Source organism: Osmerus eperlanus, chromosome 1 (assembly GCF_963692335.1).
Source record: "Osmerus eperlanus chromosome 1, fOsmEpe2.1, whole genome shotgun sequence".
Classification (NCBI taxonomy): Eukaryota; Metazoa; Chordata; class Actinopteri; order Osmeriformes; family Osmeridae; genus Osmerus; species Osmerus eperlanus.
Genome location: NC_085018.1, coordinates 13,307,933 through 13,328,344, shown reverse-complemented (window position 1 = coordinate 13,328,344; position 20,412 = coordinate 13,307,933). Strand labels below are relative to the sequence as shown.

The 20,412-nt window shown below is 44.1% G+C and overlaps 1 protein-coding gene across 6 annotated transcripts; it reads left to right on the top strand.

Annotated features, from left to right (window-relative positions):
- Nucleotides 1-594: 594 nt before the first annotated feature.
- On the top strand, nucleotides 595-18,574 carry LOC134020843 (S-adenosylhomocysteine hydrolase-like protein 1). 6 transcript variants are annotated; one of them, XM_062461131.1, is made up of 17 exons: nucleotides 599-1,043; nucleotides 8,726-8,837; nucleotides 9,073-9,216; nucleotides 10,154-10,254; nucleotides 10,538-10,640; nucleotides 12,843-12,937; nucleotides 13,034-13,140; nucleotides 13,292-13,408; nucleotides 14,108-14,171; nucleotides 14,301-14,389; nucleotides 14,719-14,789; nucleotides 15,218-15,312; nucleotides 15,599-15,697; nucleotides 16,068-16,136; nucleotides 16,972-17,050; nucleotides 17,668-17,788; nucleotides 18,018-18,574. In XM_062461131.1, the coding sequence occupies exons 1-17, from the start codon at nucleotides 861-863 to the stop codon at nucleotides 18,022-18,024; spliced, it is 1,656 nt and encodes a 551-aa protein (XP_062317115.1). In that variant the 5' UTR covers nucleotides 599-860; the 3' UTR covers nucleotides 18,025-18,574. The 6 variants fall into 6 exon arrangements, with proteins under 6 accessions (XP_062317142.1, XP_062317124.1, XP_062317115.1 ...); XM_062461148.1 differs by having other exon boundaries at nucleotides 600-1,043; nucleotides 9,088-9,216; XM_062461175.1 differs by lacking the exon at nucleotides 599-1,043 and adding an exon at nucleotides 5,907-6,074 and having other exon boundaries at nucleotides 9,088-9,216.
- The last annotated feature ends 1,838 nt before the right edge of the window (nucleotides 18,575-20,412 follow it).

Sequence of the window (20,412 nt, the reverse complement as noted above, 5' to 3'; positions counted from 1 at the left end):
GAAATTAGGGTGAAAATTATATATTGCTCCATGTTCTCACTGCCAGTTTCCCTTTACCTCTTTAATCCAGTCAGCCATCTTCTCTGGACTCTCAGAAATTGCCTCAAGCTTATACTTAAGTAAATAACCTGTCTAATTCATAATTGAGAGTGCAGGCCTCAAGAGTGTCAGGTGTTTTCATAGACTTGATCTACTCATAATACGTGCTTTTTACTGTTAGTATTGTATGTTTTGAGGTTAGGGTCAGTGGTGTCCTAAAGGAATCCAGCCGTCTATAGTCTACAGGCCAGATGCAGCGACAGGTCTTAAAATCAATTTCACAATTTAGGGAAAAACATATTTTTCCCTAAATTGTGAAATTTAAAATGCTAACCAGAAGTGTGATTCAAGGAGAACACGGACAACCAGGTTAGCATCCTAGAAGGGATCGTGATGTTAGGAACAGAGCTGCTCATTGGCCTTCTCGCCGATATTTGTTGTGTATGTGACCAGGTGGAAGAGAATGAGACAACAGAGGCACTGAAAATCTTGAATCTGGATGTCTCCAGTAGTAATAAGTAGAGACACGCCTCAATCTCCAGCTCCGCCCACCACAATTTTCAGGTGACAGCTCGGGAAACTAGACAGTTCACTGTTTCGGTACGCGAGGATACTACCCATGTCTTTTGATAGGAATTGCTTCTCCTCCAAATATTATATTTTCAGTTAAGTATACAACGGAATAGTTTGTTATCCTCCGTCAGTGTTTCTATTGTATCGTCTGGTAATTATCTATTTTGAGCTGGCTAAACAGTTAGCCTGACTGTAATTGTAGCCTACATCTAGCTTTCAATCATCGTTGATAAAAGGAATTGATCAGAATGTCTGACTCCACGGTGGACGGAAAGTCGGAGCTTAAACAAGCAAGCAAAGAGGTAAAGGAGAGCGAGAACGTGGCGGAGAAATACTCAGCCATGACAGTGAGCAAGAATAGCGAAATGACCATGGGCGAACTATCCTCTTCTGCGTTCAGCGCGGTCCCTACCCACAAGCCTGTCAAAAAGGTAAGACATGACATACCACGATACAAGTTGTCTTGTGTTCAATGTTAAAATACTTTCTGCGTATCGGTTACCTTTTCATTTGTTCGTGCGACATATGTCCTATTCGGGATGTCCCATTTCCTGACGTCAATGCCCGGTGTGCTATCAATCTACATTTAGTTTGGCAGGCAGTCCGCAACATGCAAGAGGGAAACGAGTTAATAACCTACCAGCATGGCTGTTACGGCATTATATTTTTCAGAGTCCTCTTCATAGAGTTACTGCTTACACGCACACACACGCGCGCACACACACACACACACACCTGTACTGCATTAAGGCTTTGAGCAGTCTGCGTTTTGGAAGACCACAGAGAGGTGCAGTAGAAACACAGCATTATGCCCCAGGGCTCCGTTATAAACCCGTCACTGGAAATGGCTTTTATCCCTGATTAACTTTGTCAAAATTCTCCATTACCCCACCCTGCTCACACACACCCCACACCCACATTCAGACACATCACACTCAGACACGCACAATGGCCCAGTTTCCCAGACTAAAAAGCGTTTTCAATGGAGATCTTCATTTAATTGTTCTCCTACTTTAGGGCTAGGTTTAATCCATTTCTGAGAAACTGGGCCAATGTGTTTTTATTTTTGCTTCACCAGGTACGTTAATTTGGTGGGGTGTGTGGACTCCAAATAGCCCAAAACTCAGATTTTGTCCAACCCTGATCCCTGGATGTGTGTGGCATTGCAATAAGCAAACTGGCTAATGGATTTAGCTCAGCTTGGAACTGGAAACCCCTTAAATACTATAGTACAGGGCCAACTGTACATCTGGGCATTTTTTTTTATTTAAAGAGATTAAGGATATTGAGATTATTGCTTGAGCTGAAATTATTATTATGCACAGGCACAGGATAATTGATTGTGTTTATCCATTTCTGATTTAATGTTTGATGGAGTACAACTAGGCACTATCTTTATATTCCTTTGAGATCCGGTTTCATAAAAGTTTTTGCTGGAGAGGATATAAGTGAAATCTATAGCTCATTCCATTCAGTGTTTTTGCAGGGCTAGGATGGGGTGGACTTTTATTTTCCCATCCGAAGTAATTAAGTAGCCTGTCTGCTTGGTTATACTGTATAACCGTTGCTGTGGTGTTCAGTATGGTGAAGGGCTTAGACAACAGCTGTAAATCAGTTAATCACACAGCCCATTGGATGATTCCGATTTCCATTTCCACACAGAGTTTAGTAAAGCTGTGTTATTTTAGCCATAGTGAGATTGAAGTGAGATTGCTCAGTCATGTGACTCATGGACAACCGAACCTGCTTTACCTAGTTACTCGAGTACTCCAGCTAACTGGAGGGAACAGTTAGAGTAAAGCTGTTCAAATTCAAAGAGGTCTGAAAGCCTAACTGAACTCACCTGGTCAAACTTGATGTGGTTATTATTACCTTTAGTTCTGGTCCAGGAAATATCATCTGAAAATACCTTTTTGTTTGATTTGTGTGTTTGCCATTAGAAGGGTGTGACTTTACAATAGAGTTTCAACATCGCGCTCTTAAGGAAGTAGAAAAAGTTGGAATGTTTAAAGCCAGTGTCTTCTGGAAAAAGCCAACATTGATTAATCTGTTGTCACCTCTATTAGACTATTTTGTAACTGACAGTTTTTTGAACACTTTATTTTCCTTTGGGATTAACATTGAATGTGAATGAAATTATTCTTCCTACAAGTTTGGTAGCCTATATTGGGTCAGTTTTTCTGACCAAATTGGCCCAAGTGTAGGTGGAAGGCCTGTGAAGAGAAAAACCTGACATGGGTGTATGATGTGCTGGGTAGCACCGCCGGCACCAGTAGGCTATGACCTTTACCAGGTGCCATTCATATCTCAGTGAGGTGCTGAATCACACCAATGGCTAACTACATTTGGCCATGGCAGACCCACTCTTGTTAATTTCTCTTTACAGTGTATTTATCATGTGTTTCTGCTTCTAACCCTCAAGCTGTTGACTAATCTAGTTCTGAGTCACCGTGCTGTGGATTTGTGTACTGTATACTGTTAACCAACAATTGATAGATGCTACTTGTTGTTTACTCAGTCTGAAACCACATACTGTAGTTTTGTTTACCTGATACATTGAGCCTGTGTAGCCTAATAACCCCACAGGGACAGTCAATTGTATGGGGATAAATCACTCCAAAAACAGATTCTTTTTCACTGAGAGCCCATTGGCTTCCTGTCTTGAGGACATTCTTTCAAACGAGCACTCCCCTCATAACTCATCCTTGCTCTTTGTGGAGCGGTCAAGCAGTTTCAGGAAGGTTAAGGCTAGTGGTTGTGATTCATGCCTTTGTACTCTGCCTGTTTAGGACCTCCTTTTGTAGCGTGTGTGAGAATGGTTAGGGCATCACGCAGTGCTCAACCTTGAACCCTAAAAGACAGAATGTGGAAGTCGACTGCTTTGTTGATGCCTCAAGCAGGCCTTCCTCTCTCCTCTCACACTCATTTGTACTGATCCCCACCTAACTTCAGCAGGTGGCAGAAATTCACCAGTGTTTTATAATAGAATATTAATATATATTTTTTTATCCCCATAGATGGAGTTTTTATTTATAGAACGGGTATACTGGTGCTGCAGCAGGAATGATGTTGTTGTTGTTCAGCCTGGACTTTGTTAACCTTTTCCTGGGATTCCAGAAACGGCACAAGGAGACTATTGACCTCTCCCAAGGATAGGAAAATAGTGTGTCTTGTTATTGCCATCTGATTAATTCAACAGCTTGCCATGTGCATGTTTCCATTGACTTAAACACTCTCTGACATTTCTCTTTCTCTCTCTGTCTCTCTCTCTCTATCGTTCTCTTTTTTTTCTCTCTCTTTTTCTCTCCCCTCTTTCTCGCTATCTCTCTCTTTTTCTCACCCATGATGAAACATAAAGGAGTATGCTTCTGTTACCCTCCAGAGCAGCCTGGCATGTTATGCAAGGCGGAGGTGTAGCATTTCACACACTGTTGTACACACGCACATAAAAATGAAAACACAGAAAAAAATGCACACTTGGTGGCCATTATGCAATGCTGGTTTGGATCCAACAGGAAGTACTGCCTTCTGGGCTCCTCAGAGACAGAGCTGGAGAGATGAACTGACGGATGGACAGGCAGACAGACGCAGGCAGAGAAAGAGAGAGAGAGAAACAGAGGAAAGGGAGAGAGAGGGAGAAAGTAACAGGGATATAGAGAAACAGAGAGAGAGAGAAAAATCAAGAATACTCTATCAGTTTCAGTTCAGTTTCATATACAGATATTCCTGAAAGGGTTCCATTGATTTTCTGTTCCTGAGATGCCCACAGCAGCGAGGTGTGAACAGGGGAAAGAGATAGGCGCATAGGGAGGGGTGGATTGTGTAATGAACTGTAATGAAGGACTCAACTGAAGCCGTGTGTGTGTTTAGCCAGTTGTTTTGTAGTCTAACTAACTAACTTTGTAGTAAACTACTTGTAGTAGTTTGTTAGCCTAATTTCTACTGCCAAACGAGATTTTGCCTATAGTCTTTTTTTTTGTTGAAAAGTCAAAATATAGTCTGTGACGGTGAGTCTGTGGATTTGTGAGAGAGAAAGTCTGTGAAAGAGGGAGTTTGAGAGAGGGAAATAAATGCTATACATTATACTGTATGCCCAAACACCCTATATATATATATATACTGTGTATATTTGCAAACCTAACCCAACAACAGCAGAAGAGTCTTCCCTAAAGACAGCCTGCCTGATTTGGGGATTAATCCTGCCGTCATGGAAACAGATAGGGAGGGCCTGAGAGCTGACCTCACTGATGAATGGAAGCAGGCACCTGTCAATCGTACTGGACAGAGCCAATAATTACGTAGCCATTAGAGAGGGAAACCCCAAAGGATGACCTTGACTAACCGAGGACGCCCCTGACCAGAGCCAAGCTATATAAAGCTCATCACTGCTACTGCTAATTCCCCTTAACTATACCTAGAAGCCTGTTCTTCTCTTCAAGTATTTCAAGTATCATTACATTATAGAATGCCTGGTAAAGTGCGTTTCACTTGTATAGAGAATAAAAAATTCAACACTTTGCACAGAAAGATTGCATGCCTCATCCATGAAACATTATGCGCTTATCCTTTTATGTGGAGTCGATGCTTTGACACAACAAGTTTTATCAACCTGCACAGCTTACCAGGTCACGCACAGGCTACAAAATACAGGCTACATTAACAGGGAGTATATAGGCCTATGACTGACTCTTTATTGTAGCAGCAGTTGAAATATTGTGTAATATTTGGGATTGAGGTCACTGGGCTCAGCAATGATCCCCACTTTAGCGTAGCATAGCGATTGACTTCTGGGGCGTAGGCTTGGTGGCCAGGTGTGGGGATTAGTGTTAGCTGCTTGGTATTAAACCACGTAACACTGACACTCCTGGGTCTATCTATAGTGTGCCACTACAACCTGTGCTAGCCGGTATTAGCGTAGCATGTAGGCATGTTGGTGTGGTTGTGTGTTTGGATGGGTCAGGATGATGACGTGTATTTTTAGGCTAGAACGGATCTGTTGACAGTGCGTCGGCTGTGCTTTTAGGCTTATGGCAATGGGCTTTAATTCCCCCTGAATACCTTTCATTAACGGCACACGCTCAGTTTCTATCTGCAGATATCTTACGGTAGATTACACAGGATGGAGTCCGAAACAGAGACATAGATATCTACCCAAATCTCAGCCAACAGATCTTCTTCACAAAGAGAGAGAGAGATACTGAACGAATCATTGCCTGAGAGAGGGACACCGAACAGAAAAAACAGCGGCGGAAGAAGAAAAGGAGTAGAGAAGAGGAGAGCAGCTTTTAAAGAGGAGAGCAGCTTTTAAAGAGGATGGCAGCAGGCGGACACTGTGACCTGTTCCTGTCCCGCTCCCTGTTGCCGTGGAAATTGCCATGAGAGCAGGCTCTGGAGGTAAAAAGCTGGAGCGCTGGCAAGGGATGCACAACTAGGAAGGAGCCATGGCACAGAGACACAGTCTGGTGAGTCAGGCTGGCCAGAGAACAGAGACAGAAGCAGAGAGAGAGAGGGGGGGACATAATATATGTATATATATAGAAAGAGAAAGAGACACAGAGAGATATTCAGCCTAAGAGAGAAAGGGAGACCGGTGAGACCGTTAAGGTCTTACCGACCAGCCGTGGCAGCTTGAGCAATTCATTTAATTGAGTTTTAAAAAGGTTACCTGTTTGTGTGCGCGCATATGTGTGTGTGCATATGTGTGTGCGTAAGTAGTCGTTATGTAGCATGGGCTTGATCTTGTGAACTATGTGCAAATTAACTTGATAAAAAGAACAGCATTCCAAACACAGACTGGTGTAGGGTCAGCCTGCTCTCAGCCCAGTCCTTCTGGCTTCCAGGAGGACATGCAAGGGGATGAGGTTGCAATCCCTCCTATAGTGAGGTATTCTTTGCAGTCTTTGAAGTGTGTGAGATTCCCAGCTCTTCATAAGAGGGTTTCTGGTTTGGAAATCAATTTCAGACTGATGTTGTGAAAATATTAAGCTGACAACAGGGGAATAAAGTAAAAGCCACAATAGTGGCTCATGTTTATCAGCCGGTGTTAACTCTGGTGTCTCCAGGAGAGGCATCACAGGCCAGACTCCAAACTCAGAAAGAAGGTCATCACCTCCAAATCCAAACTACAACTCGTACTACACACACACCTCCACCACCAGCACACACACATACACACACACAGCCGTCTCGCCACCTAGCCACAGGCAGCCCGACAATAACAAACCTTATGAAAGTGGTTCCAGCACGAGTATGCCACTGGTGTCGAAGTCCATGGCTGTTTGAGATAAGCCTTTGATTGAACTGTTCTACTTACTTAACTTCTTACTTATTTTCTCCAATATTTCTCAGGTCACTACTTTAGGTGCTTGTTTGTCTGGTCCTCACATACAGAATGTCCTCATGTTAGCATGAGCTCATGCTGGTGGCTGATTTCTTCACGAGGAAGCTTTCAGGTCAAAGGTTACAAGTTGACCAGACATGGGAGGAAGGACTTCACTTAGTGTTTTCATTCTCCCTCACTTGTCCCAAATCCATGTAAAGACCCACTGGTATGTTAACATGCATACTGTTAGCCTACATATCCAGCAACCCCACTAGCGATTAAGCTTATGTTTACTTACTGGATTCTTTAAATACTGGGGGATTAGACTGAACACATCCAGGCTTTTGTGTGGACATCTGAGTCCTGGGCAGGACATAAAGGCCGTGTGCTTGGGCATGCATTCTAGGACCTAGCCCTAGCATGTCTTGGCTAACATTGTGCAATACCAGCCTAATCTACTTTGCTACATGTCAACCTCCAGTGATGTGGGAAAAAATATATTTTTTGAGTCAGAGAGGGAGAATACTGTTGACATTTTGTACGATAATGAACCTTTTTATGAGTGCGTGCTGGTGTAGGATTTCTGTCCTCTAATCCATCTTGTTAGAGTCAATCTTGGTTGGCCGAAGATTCATTAGTTCAATTATTGTGATACCTGCTGTCTTTCTATCCTGGCTGGCTAGCAGTAGATTGAAGCCAGAAGATAGAAGAACCGTGGTGACATGAGAAACGCAGTGATGATAATGGCGTCCATTTAATGGTTGGTTGCATTTTAACATACAAAGGAACACATCATTTACTATATCATTTATATACATCATTTACATTTAATAGGCATGCCACAAGCCCATCCAACACTTGTCAGTCTTGAAAAGACCGCTTATTGTAGATAGCCACTCTACCACCTATGCCTGTGTCGACACAACGATTTGCTCAGTATCTGATCATAACTTGTGTGACTTATCACATTTTCAAATCTGGTTTGTGTGCTGTCCAGTGAGCTTATTTTCTTCTTGTGTCGAAACACCAGAGAGATGACACACTTTACTTTTTCACCAAGCGTGGTGTGTTGACATTGCAGTCATGCTCAACGTGCTCGAAGAGGAAGTGGTTTTGATGCTTCCCTATCAGGAGCCTGCTTTCAGAGCCTGAAATGGACTGAAGACATGGTTCTCTCTGCGTTCCACTGCTGTACTGCTGCTTTTAAATGTCGGGCGATTACAACAGACAACAGTCACAAGTCCGACTTGACAGAATTCCTATTTGAGAGAGTTCAAAGTCTTCAGTCTATTTCAATCCACTATTCTTTGCAGCTGGCCTAAAAGCCGTTATTAGAATAACATGACCTGTCGAACAATGGGCGTAGCCATTTATTATCATTCATTGTATCTGTTCTTTAAGTAATTCTATGGACACCACAGCTCAGTATCAAAAGCATTTTTGGCAGTGTGGATACTGGTTCATCCAGAACTCATGAATGAGATGTCATTATCACTCTACGTACACAATGCCTGTTTTGTCACGTATTACCATCCAGTTTTGGTTGCAGTCAGCAGTAAAGGGGAGGTTCACATTTCAAGGGATGGGAGTCACATGGTTTCCATCCCATAATCTTCACTGTACATACAGTACAGTTCTCACCAGATAACAACATACCACTTTCCACTCTTTTATTTAATCTTCAATACGTAGATTAGGCGGGATGTAAACAAACAAGGCCTTGAACGTAGACCTGGTTCAACCTTTCAGGAGAGTTATAAGTGAATGTTGTCTTTTCCTCTGCCCCTGCAGCAGATCCAGTTTGTGGAGGACAAGCAGGAGTTCCAGAGGTTTCCTACCAAGGCTGGACGTCGCTCCCTGTCCAGATCTATCTCTCAGTCATCCACTGACAGCTACAGCTCAGGTACACACATACACACGCAGACACACATATTACCCATACACGCAAGCATGCGACACACATGCAAACCCTCTCTCCCACACACAAACGCACTCTCTCTCCCACACACAAACGCACTCTCTCTCCCACACACAAACGCACTCTCTCTCCCACACACACACACTCTCTCCCACAAACACACACATTCTCTCTCTCACACACACACATAATAAAACTACTTCCGTGCCTTCACACCTAGCTGCCTCCTACACAGACAGCTCCGATGACGAGACGTCCCCGCGGGAGAAGACGCAGGTCAACTCCAGAGGTTCCGGCGACTTCTGCGTCAAGAACATCAAGCAGGCGGAGTTCGGCCGCCGAGAGATTGAGATCGCAGAGCAAGGTGGGGGACGTCCTGACCTGCTGTTCTCTAGGGACCAGATCGATGGACACCAACTGAACGGCTCACCCTAAACTGAACAACGTGCTCTTGTTTTAGCATTATTTGCTTGTCGTTCTTCAGTCTTCTCCTTAGGGTTCTGTGGTATGGCACAGTGGTGTGTTGGTCACTGTCCAATTTCGTTGAGTGTGATTTACCACGCAGGTTTGGGGCCTTGTTGTAGTTTACAGGCTCTATTGGCTGAATTATCCAGGTTAGGCCTGATACTTTGAGCTTAGATACAGTCATTAGGCAATGCTTTTATCTAAAGCTATTAGTTCTATAACAGTATTTCGGTGGTCAGAGTCAAGGAACGGTCTATTTACCAGCCGCAACTACAGTGCAACCATTACATCTCAACTACAGTATTACAGAGAACAGAGCAGCCAAAACACTGGTAATAGCATAAGTGCAGTCTCTTGCCAGACAGTGGTACAACAGGACCTCAAATATAACATGCAGAGGACAGGTTTGCAGGTATCACAGGAAATGATGTACTGCTAAATGCTACTTTTGGTGCCCTTAACCCAAGCGAACAGTAAATTAGGTGAATGTGAATGTTTATAATAGTACGAGCTTCACTCAGTTCTATGAATGTCTGAAATCCTGTATTCCCTATCTTGCTAGCTATATTAAGCTGGCTATCCATATTTATATCGACAATTGCCATCTTGCTGACGCTTGCTGGCTGCTCACAGTCTAGGCTTTAGCTCAAAGACTGCTTCACGGTGTTATTTTCATGACATTCGCTAGTCTTTTGATATGCAAATTACTTTAATAAGAAAGGAGGAAGTAGATATTTAATGCTTGGTAGAAAGTTACGTTTAGTTTGTCACCCTCATCTAAGGAATTTGCTTCTCCTCTCTCTCCTTCCCAACCTTCTCTTTGTCCCCCTTTTTAGATATGTCAGCGTTAATCTCTCTCAGAAAGCGAGCTCAGGGGGAGAAGCCATTGGCTGGGGCCAAAATTGTGGGCTGCACCCACATTACCGCGCAGACTGCAGTAAGTTAGGAGAATATTTCTCTCTCTCTCTCTCTCTCTCTCTCTCTCTGTCTCTCTGTCTCTCTCTCTCTCTGGGGACACTGTGTACTTGCACACTATTACATACGCTTCTTTTTAAATCCCTCTACACTCGCAAAGGTTGTGCCGATGATCAAATAACTTGATTCATTTCCTCCTTCATACGTCAACCAAATGATATGTAAATCAAAACTAAACTGTCAAAAGTATTTTGTTTACTTACGTTCCGGTGCCTTCCCCCAATCCCATCCTTGTGTGTCGGCAGGTGCTGATTGAGACTCTGATGGCGCTAGGGGCCCAGTGTCGCTGGACAGCTTGTAACATCTACTCTACCCAGAACGAGGTGGCTGCTGCCCTGTCAGAGAGCGGTAAGAAGCTCCTACCAGAACCAGAACACCACCACCCAGAACCAGAACACCACCACCCACAACCCCACCACCCACAACCAGAACCACACCACCCAGAACCAGAACACCACCACCCAGAACCAGAACACCACCACCCACAACCCCACCACCCACAACCAGAACCACACCACCCACCACCCAGAACCACAGCACCCACAACCAGAACCCCACCACCCAGAACCAGAACACCACCCAGAACCAGAACACCACCCAGAACCAGAACACTAGCATCCAAAATGCCACGCAGGCAGACCTACCCAGATCAGTGTGTACCCACTGACTGCAAGACTGACTTTGAACCTTTTATTTACACTTTAGTCTCATGTGGAGTCTTTTCATACATGGAGACAATTAAGTAGTGTTATTTTATGTCTGACAAGTGGCTGTGACTGTGCTTGTTTTGGAGTTGAAGGGCTGTGATAAATGACACCACTAATGGCGTGAGGCTGTGAGTGGGGGAGGCGTGTGGTGAGATTCACTCCCCTGTGCCCTTTAGAAACCAAGGAAACCTGTTGTAAATGTGCTTATTAAGCTCCGTAGAAAACCCTCTGCCCTAGAGACAACACTCTGCCCTAGACACAGAGAGAACGCATCAAGTATCGCGCCAGTCAATAACCCAGACGACAGAACCCAGACGACCCTTCTCTGGTTGCCAGGGATTCTCAAGTCTGTCTGCACTGACCACCGCAGGGATCCGCCAGTCTATGCACTGACCACCGCAGGGGTCCGCCAGTCTATGCACTGACCACCGCAGGGATCCGCCGGTCTTGCAGACCTGGTTCACTTCAGAGGTGGGGAGCCAGGGAGGGACTGTTCGACATGAGAGAGGGGATTTGTGTAATTAGATTTGGTTACCTGACAAATACACACACAGTAAAGGAGACATTGAGATGACACCAGAGAGCGAGCAGGTCCGATGATCAAGTAAGCAGAGATGGACGGATTAAGAATCTATATAACTAACTTGCTCGATTGCTAGCGAGATAGCTAGCTAGATGAGCAGTGTGCTCACCGAGGGAGGCTGAAGCAGGACAGACGGTGTTCAGTGTTGTCAAACAGAAGAGCACAGTGTGGTGGGGTGGTTGTGTTGCGTTGTCACCTCATTTAGGGTTTCCAAGTGCTCCCTGCAGCAGGGTCAAAGGGGGCAACATGTTCACTTGAGTGTGAGGTCACGCTAGCGTGTTTGAGCTACTCACCATCTCTCCACCCCACTCTTTAAACCCCACAGCGGTGTCATGATTCGTTTAGTACCACTATTTCTGTTTTTTTTTTTTTAACTCTGTCCTTTTACATAAGCTGTCTCTTTCTGCCTAGGTCTTTCAAGCCCCATCTGTCAGTGTATCCCTTTCTAATAAACAGTTGTTCCAGATTTTTATGCAGATAAATCCCCCCGACAAACAGATGAAAGGGTATGGTACCCTCTGTCAATCCCTGGTTGGAACGACCCAAGAGCTGTTCCATTCCTGTACCAGCTGTTGCGTCAAGCCATAACCTGCTCATTCAGCAGTCAGCAGAATCAGTGGGGAGAAGTCGGAACACAAAACAAATGCACCTTACTGTTGTTTAGGAAGCCAATATAGTGCTAAGCGCAGAGTCTTTGGTTCATAACAGATGGTGACAACTTGTGCTGATGCAACCAGTAATTCCGGACTAGCGCTGATATGATACATGAGCTCCCATACTTATGTCACAAGTTGTTTTTACAACAAGAATGTTATGGCCCACTTCTATATCAGATTTTCACACCTGCTTTGCAAAAGGTTATGAGAGTATGAGGTGAGCTTTAATGCTACACTGTTGCTGGAGTGTAGCGTTGAGAAGTAAAGTCGCCACTGTGTATGTGTGCGTGTGTGTGTGTGTGCGGGTGTGTGTGCATGTATGCACACCGCCACTCCAGATGTCTGTATTTAAGCCGTCCTTCATATTACCAATATGGCTTTAAAGCAGATTACTACGACATGGAACACCGATGTGATCAAACATGTTCCAGAATGTTCCCATTGGGACTAGTTCCTCGACTGAGGCCAGACGCTGGTGATGTTAAAGACTCAGTACTAGTTAAAGAAAGGGCTTAGTGGTTGTCCCTCTGTCTCTGTCCTGTGATGCCAGAGTCAGATTTGGACTGTTAGTCCAACTGTGTGATGTGTGATGTGTTTTTTGTAGGTGTGGCTGTTTTTGCCTGGAAGGGCGAGTCTGAGGATGACTTCTGGTGGTGCATCGATCGCTGCGTCAATATGGAGGGCTGGCAGCCTAACATGGTAATGACGTGGCCTGGATTCAGTGGCAAGGAACCATGCAGCAGTGCCCTTATGTTCATCCTGTAACGTGTGTGTGTGTGTGTGTGTGTGTGTCAGATCCTGGATGATGGAGGGGACCTGACCCACTGGGTGTATAAGAAGTACCCTAACGTGTTCAAGAAGATACGAGGCATTGTGGAGGAGAGTGTTACAGGGGTCCACAGGTGATGGGATGTTTTAGAGGGGTTTACACACACACACGCGCGCGCGCACACACACTGCTATCCACATTGACACACACGCACACACCGCTGTTCACTTGGTCATGACGAAGTCTCAGACACCAGCACTGCAGTTCTCTTCTCTTCCCTGCAGGCTGTATCAGCTGTCTAAAGCAGGCAAGCTGTGTGTTCCAGCCATGAATGTGAATGATTCTGTGACGAAGCAGAAGTTTGACAACCTCTACTGCTGCAGGGAGTCCATCCTGGACGGGTGAGTGAGCTCACGCTGGACTCGAACTTGGCAGAGTACCATCAAATCGAATGGAATAATCTTTGCACAAAGGATTGTTGTGGATTTCTGTTTTTCGTCACCTATTTTCAATGAGAAATGATGTTCACTGCACAATACACATACTACTGTACACTGTGCATAATGTAAATATACAGTCATCATAAGTATACATTTATATCGTATAACTGTGCAGCTATACTCTACAGTTGCCCCTCTCCCTAGCTGTATGGTTCTCAATGTCCCCAAAGCAGAAGATGATGCATTCTCAGTTTTTCAGCCAGCATATCTGGCCTTTTACTGTCTAACGACAGGCCCAATAAATCAGTGGAGCCACTCTGTGTGGCCTGATGGCTTGGGAGTTAGCCTTGATAGACCATTACAGCATGCGTCCTCCTGGAGGATGAGCTATCACACCCACCCTCTTTACCCTCTCACCTCTTCTCTCTGTTTCAATTTATCTTTCTGTTTCTCTTTCTCTTGATGTCTCTCTTTCGCTTTCTCTCTCTCTCTCTCTCTCTCTCTGTCTTTGTTTCTCTTTCTCTTGCCGTTTATCTCTTTCACTTTCTCTCTCCTTCTCTTTCTCCATCTGTCTCTTTCTGTCTCTCTCTCTTTCCCTCACTCTCTCTCTCTCCCTCTCTCTCCCTCTCTTTGTCCTTGTTTCTCTTTCCATATCCGCAGGCTGAAGAGGACCACAGATGTAATGTTTGGGGGGAAACAGGTGGTTGTCTGTGGTTATGGAGAGGTGAGAGGATACATCAATCAATTCTCAATTTCCTGTTTGTGTGGGTGTACATTGAGAATTATATATGGAATGATATATTCACGTGTGTGTATATGTTCAATACCAGTGTGTTGTGCTTTCTCCCTGCAGGTTGGAAAGGGTTGCTGTGCTGCCCTGAAGGCCCTGGGCTCCATCGTCTACATCACAGAGATCGACCCCATCTGCGCCCTGCAGGCCTGGTGAGGCACAGGACACAGGAAGAAGGAAGCAGGAATGAGGAAGTGCTGACTGTTTTAAATGTCACCCACTGCTGCTGACTGAGAGAAATATCAGTCTAAAAATAGACACAGAAGCAGTTGTGTAATCCCCTTCTGAAATGAACCGTGACAGCATCTATTCCTCCTGCAAAGTGTAAATGACAAACACACGTTTGGAAATGTGGCCATTGTGACGATCCTGAACCCCAGAATAGGCAACGAATACACTGCCATTGCATTGGACTCATTGGCTGTGTAGAGAGACTTCATGTCACGTGACGTACTGCTTCCTTTCCCCATGTCTCCTACAGCATGGACGGCTTCAGAGTGGTCAAACTCAACGAGATCATTCGCCTGGTGGACGTCATCATCACATGCACCGGTATGCATCTTCATCTTCCTCATCAATGTCCCAACCACGGTTTACTGGATGTAATCACTTATGTACCATGCATACATGGACCGCATGTACAGAAGTATATGATTATAATTTCGTTTTTGACATGGGATTATAGTAATCTATGCGTTTCCAATCCAGGCCTGCCTGGCTCAATCAATGAATGCATTTAGGGTCATCTGCTGTCCGGGACCTCTTCATTGTTTAATCCCCTTTAGGGCAGTTATTGTTGGCAAGGCCGTGACGTGGGCTGGGTCTGTTTGGGTCTCTGTGTAGGGAACAAGAAAATGGTGACCAGGCTGAGACTGTTTTGGTGTTTCTGTATGACTGTTTTAGTGTTTCTGTATGACTGTTTCGGCGTTTCTGTATGACTGTTTTAGTGTTTCTGTATGACTGTTTTGGTGTTTCTGTAGGAAACAAGAACGTGGTGACCAGGGACCAGCTGGACCGCATGAAGAACGGCTCCATCGTCTGCAACATGGGACACTCCAACACGGAGATCGACGTGGTGAGGAGAACAAACCCTCACTGCCCATCCCCAGCAGACTGACGGCTCAATACCTCAGGGTTCAGCTCTGATGGTGTACAGTGGCCGTGTGTATCTGGAGTGATGGATATGTGGATGTTAGGGCTGTGGTGGGGATGTTCAGTGTTCTTGTACAGGAGGGTGTGTGTGTAAGAGTTAGCGTTTCGGTGTGTGCCTGTGTTTGCATGCGTGTGAGAGAGGGTCAGCGTGTGTAAGAGTTGGTGTGTGTTGAGATGTGTGTGCTGACCGGTGTGATCCTGTTCCCCAGGCCAGCCTGCGGACCCCTGAGCTCACCTGGGAGAGAGTCCGTTCTCAGGTGGACCACGTCATCTGGCCTGACGGCAAGAGGGTCATCCTGCTGGCTGAGGTTAGAACACACACACACTAGCAAACTAACACGCTTGTTTTACTATACGAATGACGACCTACAATTCACTCCCATTCAAAGTCGTGTTATCCCTAACCCTAATCTTAACCCTTAATGTAATTCTAACCTTAACACTAATTCTAACCCTAACCTGGAAACAAAAACCTAATCCCCCCCCTTAGCCATAGCACTTGAAGCTGTGAGGACCAGGAAAATGCCCTCCATAGTTCTGTTCTTCCTTCATGTACTGTACTAGTGGTGACTTTGGGTTCTCACCAGAATTGTCAAACCTATACCCTCGCACACCTGTTCCTCCACACACTGATGCTGGTTCCTCAGGTGCAGCTGACGCAGGTCTTGTCTCCCTCAGGGTCGCCTCCTGAACCTCAGCTGCTCCACCGTCCCCACCTTCGTCCTGTCAATCACCGCCACCACCCAGGTGACACGGGGGCTCCACGCGTGCCTCACACACATAACACATTTACATTTAGTCATTTAGCAGACGCTCTTATCCAGAGCGACTTACAGTAAGTACGGGGACATTCCCCGAGGCAAGTAGGGTGAAGTGCCTTGCCCAAGGACACAACGTCAGTTGGCATGACCGGGAATCGAACTGGCAACCTTCGGATTACTACCGATTCCCTCACCGCTCAGCCACCTGACTAACGTATAATGGCTTCATAACGTAGTCATTTAGCAGACACTTTCATCCAAAGACACACACGGAGGGGCATTTGAACCTGCGACCTTTTAGATCTCCAGTCATACGCTCTACTGCTGAGCTATACCCTTCCCCTACACGCATACCACACACACCACACACATACAACCACGTGCGTGCACGACACACACAAATACATCCACACACGCACTCATGTTCTGCCTCTGTCAGTCACACAGCCCAGTGAGTTGCTCCTACCATCTTCCAGCCAGTGTGCTTCTGGCACTTGGTCTCCTGTCTCCTCCTGTCTCCTAGTTATGTTCATTAGCGGTGTGGTAGGAGATAACAGGGTGTATTGACCTGAGAGTGCTAATAATAACTTAGCTGGCTGATGAGGACTTAAACCTCAACTGGCTACATCTGGTTTAGATTAAGGCAAAAGTCACTGCCGATGCCCCTGCTCAGATAGCATCAACTTCTCTGCTACTTTATTTATCAACATCTTTTTTTCTTCATGTTTAGGATACTTCTCTGTGTTTTAAGTATTGCTGTGTGCGCTCGTGTCTTGGTTCATGTGTTGATTCAGTGCGTGGGCTGTGTGGTTGTGTTGCAGGCTCTTGCCCTCATCGAGTTGTACAACGCTCCAGAGGGCCGTTACAAACAGGATGTTTACTTGCTGCCCAAGAAGATGGGTGAGAATGTGTTCTCAGTGTTTTTTGAGTATTGCCTGCTAATCTTTTTTTAATTATTATTTTTTTTTTTAACAACCTTTAGTGGTGGGCTTATTGTTAGTGGTCATTCAATCAGGGTTTATGATTAAATGAGATCACATGCTTCAGCTCATAGACATGAGTATCTAGCCGAGAGATTTTCCCTACCTTCTTGACGTTATCGAGTGTATTTCTGCAAGCTAGTTTTACCAGTGATGTGCAGAGGCCTTATCTTAAGCCTTGCACATGTCCTCTAGTGTTTGATAGGTGTCATTACAAGTCTTGGTAGTGTTACTGAATTAAACAACTGAAATAATACTAGCTACAGGAACTTATTACTTGCTACAGAGATAGTACTAGCTACATGGACATAATATTAGCTGCAGGGACATAGTTCACAGTTTCATGTTGTATGTTAATGTTTGCTTGTAGTTTAGAATACCTGCAGTGAACCCTGCAATGAATGACTCTTTGATGAAACCAACATTTCGAGTTTGTTGCTCTTTCTGTGAACGCTTGTTCACCTCTTATGTAAGGTACCTGTTTGTGTTATGTAAGGTACCTGTTTGTGTTATGTAAGGTACCTGTTTGTGTTCCAGATGAGTATGTTGCCAGCCTGCACCTGCCCACCTTCGACGCCCACCTGACAGAACTCTCCGATGACCAGGCCAAGTACCTGGGCCTCAACAAGAATGGACCCTTCAAACCCAACTACTACAGGTAATCACCTCCCCTCCGACAAGATACAATAGTATCTGTCAATAGTACACAAAACCCGTAACATTTCATCTGCAGCACTTGTACTGTATGTGCACTTTTGTAAGTTCTTATGGATAAAATCGTCTGCTAAATGGATTATGTGAAATGTGATGTGATTAACGACTAACATTTTAAATGACTGTTTGCAGGATTTAATAGTTAATTCTATTTTTCCTTTTTGTCTTCACAGGTATTAGTGGGCCACTGTCCACCATCAGGACAAAACTACCAAATGGTCAAAACGTACGATAGAATGGTAGAAGACGTATTAAAAATATATATTTTATATTTTGTATTTTAAAGACGTTTCCCAAGAGGCACAATAACACAATATTATGTATTTGAATGAAGCAGTTGAATAGTCCTGTCGCCACACAGAGAGTGTCCTCCTGCTTCACTTGCTGTTCCGTGCACTGAGAAGAAGAAATTATTTAGTTTTGTTTACACACATGTACATAACCACACACCTCCACAGCAGCTAGACAGATAGGACCTCACTGGTCATGAATAACCAATTACAGTACCTAATGCCTGCTGTCTACTTGAGGTATTTCCTTGCACACACATACTGTATCTCTACCGTATTAACTACTCCCTAGAGTAGCCCTTTTTAATCAAGAATTTAACTGTTAGGGGTACTTACTAAGTGTTAAGAGTATATATTATAATGTTAATATATTTGTGCCAAATGATCGTTAGGTGAAGGGGTAAATTGTGGTAAAGATGCACTTGCTTTTTGATTGGATGTCCCTGCATTCCGAGTATTCATTCCAGGAGCATGAGGCAATGACCTCTTCCTAAAAGACTTACGACGTTTCACACACTTTCTTCTCTGCTTGAACATTTGAAATCCGACACCTCTGTCTTTCGTTTTAAGATTTAGAAATCCAAAGCTGTGCAGTGATTTGTATAAGTGATCGCTGTGTAGTGGAGCGTTGTCTGCCCTGGGTAGATGTACCAAGGCAGTTTCTGTACATACAGCATGTGTTGGTACTGTGTTTTCCATGCAGCTCACATTTTGCTGGTTCACAGTCAGTGTTTAGGACTGTGATATATAAGAGCCTTGGTATAAACACGTACTGTATGCATAGAATGGAAATGCAAGTGCTGGTTTTGTACCAATGTCACAACCTCTAGATCAAAAACAAAATCATTCAAAACGTTTTGATTCATTTTTTCAGACATTTTCTGACTAATGGAGTAAGAGTTGCCTCTTATCCGTTCTTAGTATTTCATTATTCACAAATCTAATTCTATTGGGGGGTGCAAAATCTGTTGAGTTTTTGAATTGACAAATCTTTTTCATAATACTGTTGTTTTCTGGTTGTTGTTGCGTTACTTTGTGTGACTTAATACTTTAACCCTCCTGATCACCATGTTGTCCTTCTGTGTTGTGTCTGCATCCACATCCATGTTTTCACGCCGTCATCGCATAGGCAGCAACTCGTACTATCATCGCTGTTAACGGAAGAGAGACTATACATCAAGTTTGATAGATTTAAATTGTGAAAGTTCATATGCCGGGCTCAGTAGGGCTAGCTCCCAGAGGAACCCAGAAGGACTAACACGCAAGTCCTCCACTCGGGTATGTGAGAACTGAGGGGATTGCTTCGGTTTCAGATTATTTTCTTATCCTCTCACTGCTTTGGTTTTAGCCATAAGAAAAATACACTGAAGAGATATATTAGCTAATTCTACTGTGAAGTGAACTGCTTTTATATTTGCACTATAACCAAGGACCTTCGAGGAGGTGGTTGTTGGCAGGTATGGGTGTTGTAACTATGGTTACCGGTGCAATGACAGTGCCTTGTGACTCATTAACTTGTGTATATTTCATCACCCAACTGGATACTGTTCCCTACAGTATAGAATTGCCCTTCATGGTTCCTACTCTGCAATATAATGGCTATGCACCAACATTGGCATAAATTTTTAGTGTGAAGGCTTTTTAGTTGTTTATGGTACCAAACGGCTTTTGTCTAAGCATTTTGATAAAAATGTTACTTGAGCTATAACATGACATACAGGCACAGTTTTAGATTCTTGTGAAACTAACTCTCAATGTAGAGACTAGTTTAGTATTGTGTATGTTATTGGGTATTTTTAATGTACACTGTCCCCCTTGATGTTCTCTTCAGATGCACCACCTAAAGGATGTCATCACGTTAATGATGTCATCACCTAAAGGATGTCATCAAGTTTATGGTTCAGAATATTTGCCTTCATATGCATTGGCTTGATTAGAATGCCTATGATGTCAAATTAATAAAGTGTTCCATAGGAATAGTGTCGTTGATGCTGTCAAAACCATTACAATTAAATGAATGTGTCAAACTGACAAATACTGCTGGTTAGAAAAATATTTTGTTGGAAAACATTTTGTTTTTGTTCACAAAGGTATATATTTATCTGTGCAGTGAGCTGATTTGATGTGTTCATTCAAACTATTCAAAGCAACTGTTCCTGTGATTTCAGTGTTGTAAAGGTTGTAGGTTCTGTCATATTCCCGCACACATGTAACAGTTTGAGCATTGCTAACACAAGATGCATAGAGTGTAGTCTAGATGTTTGTTTTTCTATGTATC

Excerpts from the sequence above, each read along its gene's own strand:
- LOC134020843 (XM_062461131.1), top strand. The coding sequence starts at position 861 with ATGTCTGACTCCACGGTGGACGGAAAGTCGGAGCTTAAACAAGCAAGC. Across the intron at positions 12,938-13,033 it reads AGGGCTGGCAGCCTAACATG|ATCCTGGATGATGGAGGGGA; the intron begins GTAATGACGTGG and ends TGTGTGTGTCAG. Across the intron at positions 14,390-14,718 it reads ATCTGCGCCCTGCAGGCCTG|CATGGACGGCTTCAGAGTGG; the intron begins GTGAGGCACAGG and ends TGTCTCCTACAG.